Below are 17677 nucleotides of genomic sequence, written 5' to 3'. Positions count from 1 at the left end.
CCCTCCTATCCCACCATCGCCAATCCCCAGTCCTGTGCATGGTTGTGTGCATGTGTGTTCCTGCGCCTGCCTGTTGACATTTTCCATTCATTCCCCCGAGAGAGGACGCAGAGGAAGAGCGAAAACTATTCCCACGTTCTTTCCAAAGGCCTCGTGTCTGCCATGTTTGCTCCACTTCTTTTTTTCCCGACACTTTTTTCTAAACAAAATTCTCTTTTTTCGCTCCCCCACGCAACCCCCTCACACACACCCCTACCCTCCGCCTTGTTTTCTTCTTCCTCTGTCAAATTGTGTGCACTGAAGCTGATCAGGGTTTTTTTTTGCAAGATGCTGGGAGCTGTTTAAGAGCTCCCTTCTGCCTCTAAGCTGTGCGCTCGGTTGTGAATTGGGTAATTTTGCTGAGGCGTGTGAGAAGGTGGTGGGATTTTGCATTGATGTGGTAGTCAGTGTGATATTTGTTCAGGTTTCTCACTGCAGGCAATGACCTCTAAGCACAATGTCACTCCTCACTAGGAAAACCCATCTGATTAAAATCGGAAAATCACTGCAATTTTTCTTTTTTCCCCTGCTTTTTAGCTGCCCTGACCTCTTTCTTCCTATTTTGTGTCTTTTCTGCACAGATGCAGTCATGGCTGGGAACTTTCAACCCAGAGCGAGAGAGGCGCAAGGTAATGGTCTGACCATCAAATTTCTTAGCACATACACGCACATGTACACGTATAAACACAGAATGTGAGGATTAGCGTGTCTGTAGGATTAGCTCTTGCCTTCACGCTGGGTAGGTGTCAAACACAGCAGGGAGCAATTTGACCTCTCAAATCTATTCCTGTGTGAGCTCTTGTGTATGTGTATATAAATGTGTGCATGCACGTAAAGGTGTGTTTAAGCTTCATTTTTAAATGGAGCAGGAGATAGGTGTAAATCAAGACAGATTGAGAAGTGCGACATGAGGAGGAGGAGAAATAAGGGGAATAGAAAAAGGGAAAATTAATTGGGGAGAGGGTTAACCTAGCCTAGTCTGAAGGGGCACTTCACTGATTTTACACATTAGTGCTGGGTTATACGTGAACAGAACTATCTCGCGAAAGTAATTTTTCCGATCGCAGCAGGACTCAACGTGACTGGAGACATAACTTTATTTAAATGTGTAAACCACTACACAATGGAGCCACTGTTTAAATGTGAGGACAGTCAGTTCTGCAAGCTTCTCATAGTGTTGCCACAAAACACAAAATATTGCAGAAATTAAATAAAGGATGTAGGCAGGAAGGGTTTATGAAATAGCTGGTTGCATGATGGAAATCTAAGATGCTTGACCTGCACTTGAAAATTAAAAGCCTCTTGTCTCCGCTACTTTGATTTTTAACAATTTTCTCATCTCTTGTGAGACACAGAGTTTGGAAAAGCTGAACAAAAGTAGATTTCTTGAAAATCCTGGTATTAGAAAGTGGATCGTTAAACAGGTTTTTGCCACGTCTTTTTACCTGGTTCATTGACTGCTCATGATGCATTGTTCACCAGGAAGACTATAAAGCCTTACTTCTCCCTAACCAGGTGCTATTGAAACAATATGACTAATGCATAGTAGGAAAAACTAGCAGCAGCAATCCCTCGCACTCCCTCCGCCCTCCTCCTTGTTTGGTGTTGCCACTCCGCCCAGCAGGGTGAGGTGTCGGAGGGCAGGTTAGGGTTAAGGTTATGTAGATGCTGCCCCTAAGTGGCAGACATAATTACTGCACGGTGAACTGGCGTAACCTTAAGCGGAGTCGCGTGTGCATGAATGTGTGACCACACACACATAAATGCACACACACACGGTCTTCATGTGGGCTAATTGCTATGTGTAGCACAGAGTGTAAATAAGTCAGCAGTGGTTTTTATCACACTCTCTTTCCTCGTATTTCTCTTTCCCGGTCACTCCGCTCATTTCCATCTGTTTTTTTTCCTCTCTCCCTGCCTTTCACTTCACGCTCTCTCTCTCTTTTTCTCCCTGTCTTTCTCTTTCTGTCTTTCTCACCCCCTCTCTCGCTGTCTCTCTCACTGTTGTGCTCATACCCAGCATGAATAAAGCAGCAAGCCAGGTTCATGGACATGAATATTTATGAGAGTTTATGCCCGCGCTGCGATGCTTTAAAACAACAACAACAGCCTCCCAGATTGTGCTTGCCAAACCAGTGAGCTCCTGCTCATGTGTGTACGAGTGTGTAGCAGCAGGTGTAAACTAGAGAAAGCGATTCCTGCTGGGTGTCTGAAGACCGCTGGCTCTGGTGATTTCCATTCACTCTGCCACGTCTCCCTCCTTCTGTGCCTCACACATTCTCTGTTACTGTCACACGCACACATACACTCAAACCCCTAATGCCCTGTGTCCACACGCATTTCCCAACCCTTTTTTTTTTCCTCCCTGACTCAGCGCAGCATCATCCCCCCTCCCGCTGTTTGAGTGCATGTGCGTCTGCATCTGGCTGGAGTGGTGACGTACGTAACTAGCGCTGGCAGTTATCAGTGCTGTAAGTCACATGTTGTGACCCATCTGTGTGTGTGTGTGTGTATTTCTTGAGCAATTTGTTTGTGTTCATGCATGAGCACACATGATTGCCACAAGGTTTTGAAGCGGCACAGGTCAACGAGAGGATATTCGGATGACGGTTTTTCAGCACCCCTCACACATGCGCGCGTGCGCACGTTTAAATACATTTGCACAACTGCACACACAGCAGCTCAGTCCCGTCGGGTAGCAACAAAACTGGCTGAGCAAACAGCAAGTCGCTTGTTCGTTATCTTCTCAAGATGTTTGTTTACCGATCCACACAAGCTTTGCCTTGAGTAACAATGCAGTGGCCTCTACTTTTATGTCTATACAAGTGTGTGTGTGTGTGTGCGCATGCATGCACAACCTTGCAAACCACTGAGGGTACGCTCTATGTGTGTGTATTCTAATTGGTCTATCAACTTTTTATTTTATTCTTGGCCAGCAAAAGGGAATAGTATGTGGTTTTTCTCTTAAGGGCTCTCAGTAGGACGTTTGACTTTTTGACAAAACACACATGCCTCCTTTTTTTAAGGGATCAGCTGTCCAGCTGTTAAACGATCAGCAGTGATATACAAATATATGGCTGGAACACAATATTACTAAAGCAGTTCTTCCTCTTGTGTTACGTTATCGATGCCCTGCCGCCAGACATCTCTATATTTAAACGCACAGGGTGTCTAAAAGGATTCCCCACCAGCTTCACTTACCAAAGTCGCTATTTAATAAGTCAGGCTTATCAAATTAATGGTAGTAAAATGAATATAAGTGAAATAACTTTCAAAGAAGATGAAGCAGTTCACAGAAGAGGAAAAAAGCAGACAGTGGCACAAGTCAAATTAAAGAGCTAATTAATTTAATTATTTTTAAAATGTATAATAAAGTTCATACATAGATAATGACAGCATGCATACTAATGCATGCTAATCTAACACAGATATCATAATGTATTTTTGACGACTGCCTTGTAATAGCCTAAATATTGCAGAATCACTGTATCGTGATATGTTAGATATGGTGAGCATCATACGTGATGCAGCATGCAAAAGCCGGCCAAAGACACAGGCCGAGAATCCCCACTGTGCTCAAAAGCAGCCAAGCAATGACACAGTCATTAACAACCGGGCTTTCCAACTTCCACTGCTCTATTTTAAATGTTAGTTATCTCAAAAGTATGTCCTGTCTTAAACGTTTTTTTATGCACAAGCTGCAAATAAATGATGCAATATTTTGACCCAAACCCTCATCCAGCAAACCTCTCAGCTGCGAGGGGAAAACCCAGAGCTCAGCACAGCCACACACACACACACACACACACACACACACACACACACACACACACACACACACACACACACACCTGAGGGTTTGAGCTGGCCAGTTCGCCGGCAAAATTTACCGATAGTGATGCTGGTGACTTTTCTGTGTTCAGCCTACAGCGATGAAGCTGTGTGGATTGTAATCAGTCGCCGTTTTCTTGTAAACCTAGCCAAGTTTTTTTTTATTTTTTTTTTTTATCAGAAGTGTAATCAGTTACGAATGAATGCACAACAAAGGAGTGTCTGTTTGCATCATTACTAAACCACAGTAATTCAAAGAATCGGCAACGTTTGACATCTTCAAGATAAAAATAATCAGCAAAAGAGCACTTTCGGGTCTTCTCAGCCATGTTGGCTTAAAAGTTGTAACTGAAAGTCTGAAATACTGCAGCAGATGCTGCTGCTGCGCCTTATGTGGTACAGCTTTTTAAGGAGAAACATTTTCCATCTATTATGTTATTCAGTTTTAGTTCCTGAATTTTACTCCCAAAAATCCTTTAAAAAGTCCTTGAATTTAATGCTAAAGTGCCCTCAGTAAACCCGATCCTCTTATTTTTAGAGGAAGTTTTTCCTGAGACGAGCGCAAGCCCGGGTGAGTGCTGTGCTTGGTGGTGGAGGGGATGGGTCGCTCCCGATTGCTGTCTGTAATCTAGCGTGTGTCATTAACGTTGGGACCGCTGCGCCCTCTTCACATAATTACGGTTTCATTCCCCCCTCTGCTTCCCAAGCAGCGCAGGGGCCTCTGACACTGGAGGACTGTGATTAAAAACACGAGGCAGCGGAGGCACTTTACCCACACTCTTCCTGTTTCTCTTCAACCCTTCTGCACCCTTTCCTTGGCTCACTGAAATTCCTCAAATGCCTGTTTCTACGCCTCACCGAAATCTGATCTGAGATCACTTGGCTCCAAGCAGTCTTTGAAGTTGTTTTTTTTTCTGGATTTATTTTTTCCCCCCAAAATATACACACACATGCTCACACAGCCACAAATTGCCTTTTGCATGCAGCATCCTTCAGGCTGTCCTTTTCCTCTTCCACGTTGCAAAATTCTTTGCAGTATGCGTACACTCAAGTGCCCAACCATACACACACCATACACACAAGTTAGCAATTGGCAGATCTTGACACGGCCAGTGACGACAGGGCTTCCCGTGATAATAGATGCTAATCGGGCTGAGCTTGGTTTTTGCCTTGGGGTTGTGCTGTTAAAGACAGTGATGTGGTAATACGACTGGTCTCTGTTCAGTAGATCACATACAGCCAGCCTTTCTCACACAGTGAAACACCGCCTCTTGCATTCGGTACCCCCCTCAAGAACACACACGCATATATGCGTAAGATAAAATACCACTGGATTTCATCTGAATTGTTTAAAATGCTTGCGTTAGAGCCTGACTGCCTCAGGGTTTTTCTGGTGAGTAATTAATTTCCTCCATGTGGGGGTAGAGACCAGAGCTTGTGGGCCTGCCTCCTGGCTCCGACTGTGTGTAAGTGTGTGTGTGTATGAGAGAGGGAGAAAGAAAGAGAAGGAGGCTCTGCGCTGGCTCCGCTGCTGCGACCTAGCCTTGAGGAGGAGGAGGGGGGCGAAAAAACAGCACAGCGCAGAAAATCAATCCAGGGGCCGCGCTTCTCAGCCTCTTCCGGACGCAAGAGTCCTCCTCTCCCGGGAATTAGATAACGGCTTGTAAAAGCTCTCCACCACCAGCCTCTCACCCCCCTCCTCGACTTTTAGCTGCTGCTGCAGCATGTCTCTGTCTTCCTCTCAGCTTGTCCACGAGATATTGAATTCATCCCCTTCACATTTGCTGCAAAGTATTTGCTTCTCGTTTAATTGAAATCCCCGCTTTCTTCTCATAACTGTGTGGATGTTGCGTATTATCAGCAGGTTAATATTTTATTAGGTTTTAATTGGCCTTTGTTTCTCGCCCCTGCGCTCTGATCTTCCAGTGAAGACACTGACGCTGCGCGTGCACGTGTATGTGCGCGACGCAAAGGCGAGACGAGAGCATTAACGTGAGCATTTGAGTTTCTCTACATGGGTGAGCAGCCAATTTTCTCTCATCTAGGTTTCCTTGGCGGAGGAGATCAAGCCGTTGAAGTGGTATCCCTCAGTTTACCTGCTCGTGTCCATCTTTCCCCTCATCAACAGGTAACACACAGACACACACCTGTGCAGCTATAAACTCTGTTGTTTTATTTGCATGGGGGCTTCACTCTGCTATCTTATCTCCTCCCACCCTCCAAGCCCTGATGTGCCTTTCCCATTCTTTAGCTCTCTCTGTTATCTTAACTCTCGGAAAGCACTGCTCTCCCTCTTTCCGTTCGTAGCAGTTGAACGCTAAAGGAGGGCGTGCGTGTGTGTGTGTGAGAGGGAGAGAGAGAGAGAGAGAGAGAGATGGAGGTATAGAGCGTTTTATTGGCTTTTATAAAACCTGAGCTTCGTCGGCTGAGGGTTGGGTGGGAGGAGGCGGGTGGTCCAGTAAATGATAACCCCAGCGCTGTTATTACTCCTTCCCTCCCTTTCCTTTCCCTTCCTTTCCTTACTCCTCATCTCCCTCCCGCTCCTTTTTCATTTATTTGCCCCCCCCCCCCCCCCCCCCCTCCCCATCTCAACACAGCACTGGTGTGATTGACAGGTCAGGGTTACTAAGTGATTAGCTGCAGCGGCTCTGCTTGTCGCCACGGCGATGTAGGCGGAGACACAGGTCAATTACAGGGTCAACGTCTTTCAAAAGCTCTGCTCAAACACTGCCCATCACCCCCCCCCCCCCCCCCCCCCCCCCCCCCCCCCCGCCCTGCTCGCCACCTCACCCTTCCCTTCTCTCCATCCATTCCAGACCCTTTCCTCCCGTGCCCCGGCTGTCGGCTGATGAAGATGACAAACTGCATCCTGCGCTAACGCTGCCCCCCCCCCCAACCTTACACACACCACCCCCTTTCCCTCCCTTAATGCCACTTTCCCTTCCTCTCGCCTTCTTTTACGCTCAAAAAGTCTTTGTTATTGTCCTCTTATTTTCACTCTTCCTTGCTCAGGCGCTCCATCTTTCTGCTGCTGTGTTTTTATGTCACCCCACTCCACCCCCTCCCTCCCTCCCTTTTTCCTCCTCCTCCACTTTTCCTCTCCTCAGCGACACAAAGCCCCCCTCTCTCTCTCTCTCCCCTCTCTTGAGCAAATACGCTCTCGCTCAGCTCGGCTCTGCCTTTCTCCAGAGAGCGAACGAGTAGAAAACGGGAATGAATTGCTCTCTCGTCGTCCTCCTCCTCCTCCTCCTCCCCCCCCCGTTCAGCAGCGCTGGCTGTATATATCTCCGGCTCCTATTAATTTGTTAGCCCCCCCCCTCCCCTTCCCCTACTCACTCGCCTCCCTCCCCCTGCCTCATATCCTCCACCTCTTCCTCCTCCTCTCTTTCTCCATCTCTCCCTCCTTCCTTCCCTCCCCTCTGCTGAGTGCTGGAGTGTGTAAAGTGTTTGTCACGGTGTCGTGCCGATGTCGCTGTGCTCTGCTTCCGCACGGCAGACAGCCTTAGTGTGTGTGTTTTGTTGTATATGAGAGCGTGCGTGCGCGTGGGTGGGTGGGTGGTTGGTTTCATGTCGAGGCGAATGTGCTGTCTCTGCTTGTTCCCCTGTGTGTGTGTGTGTGTGTGTGTGTGTGTGTGTGTGTGTGTGTGTGTGTGTGTGTGTCGGCGTGAATGCGTGCGCACTTGTTTGTCCGCCTCAACCGGAGTGTGTGCTTCTTCGCGTCTGCCCGCGACAGCTCCCATGTGTTTGCGTGCGTGCGTTTTTTATTTTGTGTGTGCATGCCTAGCGTGCGTGTGTGTGTGTGTGTGTCTGAGTGGGGGATTATTTCTATCTGAGCTCCAAAGCCTCCTAAACAGGGCTTAGAGAGACGGCCCAGGGCAGCAGCTAAAGCCGTCGGGTAGAGCTCTCTCTTTCTCGCTCGCTCGCTGTGCAACCCTCTCTGCTGCTCTCTCTCTCTCTGTGCCATTTCTCCCTGCCCTGATCCATTGCGTTAATACACAGACACTCCCACACACAAACACACTCTTGTTTTGGCCCTCATCTGCTGCTGCCACACACACACAAACACACACACATACACGCACATAGTCACACGCCACACGCAATTTTAATCTGTTCCAAATGCACTCTGGTAAATGTGTTAATTCGACACCAGCTGTTGCGAATTGAAATGGGAAAACGCTCCTATTTCGTGTCGCCCGCGCTTGCACACACTCGCACGGACAAGCCATTTTACGTCATTTCGCCGTACACATCCATCTCTCTCACACGCTCGCTCTCTCGCACTCACTCATTCGCTTGCCCTCATTTGGCAACACAAAAGTAGCACCAGACACTCGCACCTTCGCACTCATCCCTCCTCCTTCTCCTCCCCTTTCTCCTTCTCCTTCTTTCTCTCGCGCTCTCCCACTTCAGTCTCTCTCGGCTCTTTGTGTGCGTCTGTGTGTGTGTGCGTCTGTGTGCGTGTGTGTGTAAGCACTGCCTGGGCACGACTAGAGTTTTCACAGTCTGCTTCTCACATCGCCTCCCCTGTGTGCTTTATGGTGTGGGTGTGTGTTTGTTTACAAGGCTTGTCTAGATTCCTACTGTGCGTGCTTGTATGCTTGTTTGCATAAATAAGCCCTCTCTTCGGAACCTAGCTGCCGATTTCTGTGGTGCGTCGCAGCTTGATGTGCAAGTGCTCCTCCCGGACAGCCTGCTCGTCTTTTGCCAAGACTTCTTGCTCTCCTCAAAAGCACCCCGATCCCCTTTTAAACACCAAAGCGCACCACCAAATCGGCCTTACCATTCAGTGCTTTTTTTTTTCTCCCCTTCTTTTTCTTTACAGCTTTGTCTTGAAGCTGCAGCTCCAGTTTTCAAAGCCGCTTGGCTTTGAGCAATCAGGGTTACGCGCCTTGTGCAGGGGGGCGCTTCAGCGTGGATAGATTGGCCCTGGCGGCAGGGCTTGAACCGGTGATGTGTCTGTAACCTTGAGTTCACCCTGCCGCTCCAGGAGGTAGCTTGCATCCTCCTAGTTATTCTTGGTTTCACTCAGTGCTGTCTGTGTGGTTTTCGTGGTGTGTGTATAGGCCTATACGGTGCTAGCACAAGATTTTTATTTTTTTATTTATTTATTTTTTTTGTATGGGCTCCCTACAGCGCCTAGCCCCCCTACACCCCCACTCGTCTTTCTCTGGAGGAGATCTGATTTCCCTGCTCCAGGCGAGCAGCGAGAACAAGACAGTGTGCGCACGCATCTGTGTGTGCTTCAGTGCGTGTCTGCACTTTTGTGTGTGTGCGCACACGCGCTACCCGGGCCAGGCAGACCTTCCCCATCTCCGCTCTGCGCTTTGAAAAACGAGGGAGGAAATCTCAGAGCAGCAGTTATTATTCATCCCTCAAAGAGAACGGGGAGGAGGCGGGGGAGGAGGAGAGAGGGAGGGAGGGAGGGATGGATGGATGGAGGGAGGAAGAAAGAGAGAGCCAAACGGGAGGGATGGAGGGAGGGGCGTGGGGGGGATACATTAACTCTTATCACACTGTATTCGGCATTCTGCATCCCAGGATGCGCTCTTGCTCTCCCTCTCTCTTTCTCACTCCTGCTTTCTCTTCCCTTTCTACAGTCCCCTCCTTCCGTTCCTTGCCTCTACGCTTCTCGGAATATCTTGCATTCAGCGCATATGGACGTGTGTTTGTGACTCCCCGTGTGTGCGTGTGTGTCTAGTCTGGTGTGTGGTTCGTACTGTATACCCTTACTATCTTTTGTGGTGTATTTTGTTTACTTGAACAAGTAAGCTGGTGCTGAAAGGCAGTATGTGAGGTTCCAAACTCTCATCTTTCTTTGTCTGCAAGCCTTCTTTATTTATCCATTGCCTCACTTTCAATTTACAGTGTAAGAGTGGCAGCGTTGTCCTGTTTGCTAAAATAAGTTTTGAACTTGATATAACTTGCAGATAAGTGGTGTTTTGTTTTGTTTTTCAGATCTAGAGGCAAAATGAACCATTCTTGTCTTTTTTGGGATGCTTTGATTTGCGGTTTTGCAGGAGTGACATGACAGTCTATAGGGATTTGCCACTAAAGTTGAGATTAGCTTGGTTTAAACTGTAATTGCGCAGAGTGAAAGTTAACATTTTAAGAAAGCACATACTTAAGAGTGAAACCTCTAATCCTTTAATTTTGACATTTTATTTTAACCTATTTACACACAGAGAACATCAATGTTTGCAAATCTGACCTGTCTGTAGCATCAGATGTCATGCTCTTTGAGCAACCCGATTGCCTGTGCGATAGCGTAGCCACAGACAGCTGTTCGACCCACATAATATTTGGTGGTTATGTGACCATGCCTACTGTGCGCGCCTGCATGCGCACACTTGTATTTGCATCACGGGCAGTGATTGGTGTGCAGCTGGAGACGGAGAGCCACACAGCCATTCGTCTCCCATTGAGCAGCAGTGACTCTCCGCTATTCATCCCCATTTAGCGAGACGGCGAGATGGTCTACAGGGCTGTGTGTACTTCACACACACACACACACACACACACACACACACACACACACACACACACACACACACACACACACACACACACCAAGGCTGAATTTTCAGTTTTGAAGTAGAAACATAGTTGTAACATGTATCTCTTTGCATACATGTAAATGACACCAGCAGAACACACAAACACATTTGCATGACCCCAACACATTGAAATGTACTGACCTGACTGCTCTTACATACATGTAGGTCATGTAGACAAATATCCATATATAGGCATACAGGGTCATTCTGGTGTATATGCACATGAACACATATGCATATGGTATACACATGCAAAACCTAAAGGAGATACTGGATAACCTCCCTCACACTCTGCCGTATGCAAACATAAACACATACACACGCACCCACACATACCCTGTTCCCCCTCCCTCTGCTCTTTCAGGCACGTCTTTAAATATTCATCACTCTGGCTGCTCTGTGAGTGCCGTAAACGCTGCCTCACACTCCAGGGAATAGCTAAAGCCTACTCTATCATCTGCTCTCCCTCCCTCCCTCCTCTCTCTCACAGACACACACACACGCGCACCCACCCCTACACACACGGACACACTTCTAGCCACAGCCGCTCACAAGGACGAACTGACTCGCACAAACACTCTGAGGCACAGCCAGTGGCATCACTGGACGCACAGACACATGCAGGTACATGAATCAGGTGCAGGGAAACACGTATGCTTCGATGCACGAAGAGATTTTGTTTGTGTGTGTGTGTGTGCGTGCGTTTACTGGCTCCCAGCACAGTGCGTTGAGCGGTGTTGTGTTCCAGGAAACAGGATGTCTCTTTGTTTGGGTTTTATTCTGTTGGTGAACGTTAGCCGCTTTAGTCCCTGGGGTCTGTGTATGCTGCTTTGTCTGTTACCGTGTGTGTGTGTGTGTGTGTGTGTGTGTGTGTGTGTGTGTGTGTGTGTGTGTGCGCATCCCATGCAGGTGTGCCTGTTTATGTGTTTCAGGATTATTCCAGAAATTTTGGCCAAAATGAATGTGTTTGGACCAAGCATGTGCGGTTGTCTATAATGGGAGCATTTACACCCATATTGACCTTATGCTCAAAGTAGATCATCTTCCAGTTTTCAGTTGTAGCGCACACGCATGCAGACACACTAGCACGACGCACATGCAGACCGTGGTTTCATCTACGTGTCGTTACACCCAGGAGAAAGAAGATAAAGCGCACCATCCTCTAGCAGATAGTTCCCAAGCAATAGAGCTGAACACACGTTTGCGCGGTTGATCACATGTTGTCACTGTACAAAGAAAAGCCTGTCCTGGGTTTTTGCTGCCCTAAAGGCCACCACACATGTATCAAAGAGACGCAAGCAACCAACGGATCAACAGGTCAAGCTTTATGTAAATGAATTTCAGGCACTGAGTTTAAAAAACCCAGTGTTGAGTGTTTAAAAAAAATCTTCTTTATTGCTTTGTCTATTGAGATTATTGAGAGGAAAAACCACAAAGATTAGAGTTTTTACGTGTGAAGAATCTGGATTCAACAAGTGGATTCTACCATATTTTGAGTCCTTTAAAAGGCTATCATGGCTCGAAGCACTGTGAAGAATAATTAGACGAAAATAAACTGTGACAATGTCTAGTTCATTTTTCATCCTCTCTGTTTGAGATTAGTGTTTGTCTTTCTAAATGTTTTAGAAATATAGATATAATAGAAACCTTTGAGCTGGATTTAGTTTTAGGGGCTTAAAAGCTAAAATCTTTCTGAAACCTTCAGGAAAGGCAGTAGAATATCATGTGAGCTTGGCATACATTTAAAAAATTATATATAAATCTCCTTCTTTACTGTCCTATACTTGCATTGATTTTGTCCCACCTATAATTTATCTTAGATATCAAATTCAATTTTACAGAATTAGACTTTCTAGTCAAAGAAAAGTTCTGATTCGCTGTCAGCAGCGGCACCGCAGGGAGAATGAGAGCCTTGTTTGGGCACTGCGAAGCATGTGATTTGTCTGGAGGGAAGAAGAAAAAAAAAAAGAAGTAAGGCAGTCAGTCATAGAGCGGAGGAAGTGCAATCGGGTTCAGGATGACTTCTCTGTCTGGCTGCCCTCCACTCTGGGGAAGGAGTTCTCGTCCAAGCTGTTTTAAGTGCGTTTCACCCACAGCTCTGAGGATGTTCGGCACAACAATTAGAGGCAGACAAAAAAAAGAAAAAGAAAAGGTGAACGCTGATAGAAGGAGGAAATGGAAACGGAGGGAAGGAAAGTGGTATAGACTGGCAGGGTGGGATATTGGAGGAGATAGGGAGAGGCAGTAAATGAGGGATTTTGCAGAGAATGCGGAAGGTGAGATAGACGGGTTCAAAGAGTGAGTGACAGCTTGATAGATGGAAGGTCTGAATAAGTGAGCGAGGCTTCGGAGACGCTGCGCGAGTACTAATGATTGACTGCATGCTTACAGGTGGCAGCAGGCTGAGACTTAAGGCTACATGCGCCCGCGAGCGTGAGCGCAGAAGCGTGTCTTCGTGTTTATTGTTGTTGACCATTTGCTCCCGATATTGTGTACACAGCATCATCCCTTTTGTGAGACTTGCTCAACTACGCCGCACACACAAAACCCCGACACGCGCGCACACAGCAGCTCAGCCAGGCATCGCCCGCAGCCACACTCTCCTTCTCACCACTGCCTCCCTCATTCATCTTTCATTAGCCTGGCTCACACAGGAGAAACAGCCTACCACCCCCTACCATCCTCCCCCATCCTCCGCACGCCTCCACCAGCCTCTCCATCTCTCCCTTCTCTCTATCTAACCTCCTTGCACCCCCCCCCCCCCCCCCCCCCCCGTGTCTTATCTTGGTTTCTCTCGCACGTAATCTCTTTTGTTTGTCTCACTCATGTCTTGCAATCTGTCTTTTTAGATATCTCTCCTACTCCTCCTCTTCCTCTTTCCCTTCCCTTCTCTCTCTCTGCCTCTTCGGCTTCTTTTTTAGTCTTTTTCATTCAGCCTCGCTCCTTCACCCCTTTGCCCTCTTCCCTGCTCCTCCTCCTCCATCGCTCTCGGCCCCTCGTTCCCCTCCACGGCCTCCTCACTCTTCCACGTTTTCACCTCTTTTATCGTCTTCTCCGTTTTCGCTCCCGCTCTCCCTTCTCTCCTTCCTGTGCAGCGCCGTTTCTCTGACACTCGTCTCTGCCCAGCCTCCCCCCTCCCCCCGCCTTCCTGTCTCCCTTTCTCTCCCCCTCGCCTGCTCTTTTTCTTCCTTTCATTTTGCTCTCCGTCTCTCCCTCGATGGAGGGGAAAGGCTCTTCGCCTCTAATTGCGGCTGTTCCGTTGCCATGGCGCGTGTTGCTCAGCGCTGCGAGGTGCTGTCTGTGTGTGTGTCTGTGTGTGTGCGCACGCATGTGTGTGCGCCTGCATGTGTCTGTGTGTGTGTGTGTTTGTGTGTGGCAGGCAGATGATTGCTTGCTGCCAGCTCTCGTTTCCCGGACGCCGATCGTGTTTCTTTGCGGCAGCAGGAAAAAAAAAATGAGACGCCAGAAATAGCCCCCCTTCACACAGACCCACTCACTCTCACCGCTGTGCTGTCAGAGAGACACACATACGCAGGCAGGCGCACACACACAGCCGCTCACACAAACACACATCCACTGCATTTCCTCTCCTTCTGACATTCTCGGCGTATGTGACCCAGGTTAGACTGAATGTAGACACCTATTTTGCACACGCACGGGCAGTGATGTGTGTTTATGTGTATCCACATGTGTCCAACTTCCTCTTCGTGCGTGTCCGTGTGTGTGTCTTTGTGTGTGTGTTTCCTGCGTCTCTTAGGAGGTTGTATGGGGACTCCTGATTTATTTCACCTTTAATGGGAAGTGAAATGAATGTGACTAGCAGCTGGTCTGGTCCTCGGAGATATCGCGGTAGGCTAACCCAGAAAACAGTTCTGAAATGGTCCCTACTCTGACAAGCACCAGGATACGCCACTCTACGCTCCACTGGCTGCACTGTTGGTTTTATTTTAAGCTTCGTTTAGACGTTTAGTCGACACCTTTATCCAGAATTACGGCAGGTAGATTCTTGTTGCCGGTTTATATTCGACCTCTGGCCAACTCAACTTGTGCTTTTCTTTCTGTCACAACTTTTTAAAGGGTTGTTGGAAGGTAAATGGAGACAGATTAATGGCAAATAAACCTTGCAACCTCACGCTGCAAAAGAGGATAAGAGAGGATTATAACCAGATTTGTGGATGAATCTCCATAATCATCTTCTGTGCTTTTCTCCTGCAGTTCTCACTGGGCTTTTAAGGGAAAAAAACAACAGCCTGTTTATGTGCCTGCTTGGTTTTGACAAAGTTTGCGTAACTTAAATCTAAAAGTTTTAGGAGCTGTTTGTAAGACTGCTAAAAAATAAACAAAATGTGCACAAATGACAAGAAAAAATACACTAAAATCTCCTTAATCATCCATCCTTCCATCTGTTCATTCATCCATCCATCCGTTTTTCTACTGCTCTGGATTCCAGATCGTGGGGGTAGCAGTTTAAGCAGAGAAGCCCAGACCTCCTTTTCCTTTCTCCAGCTCATCCGGCGGGAATTAGGTCTTCCTGATAGAACATGCCCGAAACATCTTACCTAGGAGGCATCCAGGAGGCGTCTTAGTCAGATATCTGATCTATTTCAGTTAGTTTTGTTTTATGTGGCAAAGTAGTGGGTCCTGCCAAACGACACAACTCGCCCTATCACTAAGAGAACATCTGGCCATCCTTTAGTGGAAACTGATTTCTGCAGCTTGTATTCTCAGTCTCATTCTTTAGGTCACTATCTAGAGCAGGGGTGTCGAACTCCAGGCCTCAAGGGCCAGTGTCCTGCAGGTTTTGGATAACATCCTGGGTCAACACACCGGAATCAAATGATTAGTTCATTACCAGACTTGTGGAGAACTGCAAGGCACGTTGAGGAGGTAATTTAGCAATTTAAATCAGCTGTGTTGGATCAAGGACACATCTAAAACCTGCAGGACACCGGCCCTCGAGGCCTGGAGTTCGACACCTGTGATCTAGAGCTTGTGGTCTTAAAGATGAGGGTGGGAACATAGATTGGCAAGTAAATTGACAGCTTCACTTTCACACTGAGCTCTCTCTTCCCTACAGTACAACATCTCTCCGGTCGCTTTTGGTGACCGTTTATTCCCTGTCAAATGCACCGCTGTTTTAGTTTTTCTTTGACCTGTTGACTTTTGTTACTTGGCACATCGTACCACTGCTATCGCAGCTGGGTTGAGGTACGACCATGATGGTTTTTACTGCCATAATAATGATATAAAAGTTACTGCTCAGACAGAGGGAGATGGTGCAACAGTTTCTGTGAGACTGTGGAAAAAACATCTTCTCTTCCTATATCAATACTGATATGACGGTATGGTTTGAGTGGTGCTACCTATCGTTCAGGAGAATATTAGAAGAAGTCTAACCTCTTGTGAATTGCTTGGAGTTGAGGTGAACCAAGCTCTCTTCCCACGCTTAAGCTTACTGTCACACTGTTTACAATATGCCCTAACCCAGCCCGTGGCATCAGGTGATGGTATACTGTCTGCATTTCCCTCAGTATGCAAGTAAAAATAAAAATGCCTGAATGTGGCAAAAGCATATGGGCACAGTGCCACAAAGGTATATAGATCCTCAAAGCTTAGATGGCGACATGTATCCCTTATATCTTTATGCAGTCTTTTTTTGTTGGGAAACAGTCTGGTTTTCAACCAGTGCCGACTGTTTCATTCACTTGTTAAAAAAAGAGTTCTGTCAGCGCATAATTTAAGCTTTCACTAATTAATTAATACATTTTGTGAGTAATTATTAATTCTCTGAGCAACTCGATGGTAAAGCAGAGGGGAACCCTCAGGACCATTTAGACTTTCTCAGAAGGATTTGTTGCATTTAGCTTCTTTGGTTTAATAATAATAATTCTGTTCTAATTTGAATTTCAGTCTAATTTTCTATCAGGTTTCCTTCATAAAATGGCATAGATACCATCCTTTCTCAGCCGGCTGCAGGTACCATAGCTGGATCGCTCACTGATTAGGACTTCATAATGGGGCCAAAGACCATAGCCGTGTGTGTGTTTGTTTAGAAAGTGACAGGTACATGAAACAGTCACATTTCCTTAGGCCTTTCCAAATGGCCAGGCGTACCTTGCTTGTAGCATAGATGGAGTGAAGGCAGGGCATGACGTCTGTAGCCACTACGACTCTTTCCCCCTTTCCTTTTATTTTGGTGTGTGTGGCTAAGTTTTGACAGAGCTGAAGCCTCCGCTCTCATAGTTACGGTCCTCCACTGTGGCATGCCAATTTAAAACATATTTGTAATAACAACCATAAACCACGAGGAGACTGAGTTTCTCTGTCATCCCAACTCAAACAGAGTGAGACACTTTACGCAGTTCTCAATTTCTGCAGTTGCATTTGCCCAAAGAAGCTTAAAATCGAATCCATATTGGCAATTAAAGATCATTTGTTCTTGAATCTGGACCTTCAGTATTTGGGTCAGAAAGGTGCGCCAAACAGATACACAAAGACTCGAGATCAGTATCAAGGCAAAAAATAGAAATAAACACTGAATCGTGCATCCCCGTTTTCTATAACGAAAGATTTTGGCAGACATTGTAGTCGGTTCATTTATACTAGAAAAGGGAATTTGGCATCATTAAACTTCATGGTTTCTGTTAAATTAGCAATGAGCAGACAGCAGTCAAATTCTATGGCGTGTAAAGAATTTAAATTATCAAAAAAAAAAAAGAACTGGACTGTTGTTCAAGCAAAAGATGTTAGTGTATGTAACAGCTGTAAGGAGCCTATGTCTTCATAGCCTCCATACATTTTATGTTGTTAGTGGGGCAGTTTGAACTCTTGCTGGCAGAGCTGGGAGCACATCTGAGGAGGTGGGGAAATCATTTCAGAGAGCCGATTGACCCGCAGCATCTAGCTGTGTGTAAGAGGTAAAATAGTGTTATTTTACTATTTGTGTATCCAATACTGGTGCACATTTTGAGCTACAGCACACTTGTTGCCATGTGCAGCGGTCCGATTGGTCAGATATGCTTATTTGAATCATAAAAATTAAGCTTGATTTGATATTTGCAAATATTATGTTAACGTGTCCAGTGACTGAAGGCCTTTATTGACGCATTTAAGGATCAGAGTTTGGTTTCACTTAAACGTTGAGATTATTGAGTGTGGTTACATCAGGAAAAAATAATCATTTATGTATTATTGCTCCAAGAGACCACAATTAAAATGATGGATAGCCTCTGTTGCAAGTTTTATCTTTT

General features: G+C 46.6%; 1 protein-coding gene across 2 annotated transcripts in view; it reads left to right on the top strand.

Annotated features, from left to right (window-relative positions):
* Positions 1 to 17677, top strand: part of LOC308410362 (cyclic AMP receptor-like protein A) — a 52882-nt gene that overhangs the window by 22998 nt on the left and 12207 nt on the right. For both annotated transcript variants that reach the window (XM_080903649.1, XM_080903648.1), the window contains 2 exons: positions 621 to 668; positions 5916 to 5998. In XM_080903649.1, coding sequence (XP_080759775.1) covers positions 621 to 668; positions 5916 to 5998 — 131 coding nt within the window. The remainder of the gene's footprint in view (positions 1 to 620; positions 669 to 5915; positions 5999 to 17677) is intronic.

Source organism: Rhamphochromis sp. 'chilingali' (assembly GCF_963969265.1).
Source record: "Rhamphochromis sp. 'chilingali' genome assembly, chromosome: 14".
NCBI classification, from domain to species: Eukaryota; Metazoa; Chordata; class Actinopteri; order Cichliformes; family Cichlidae; genus Rhamphochromis; species Rhamphochromis sp. 'chilingali'.
Note: the sequence above shows the minus strand (reverse complement) of the source record. Positions and strands in the feature narration are given on the sequence as shown.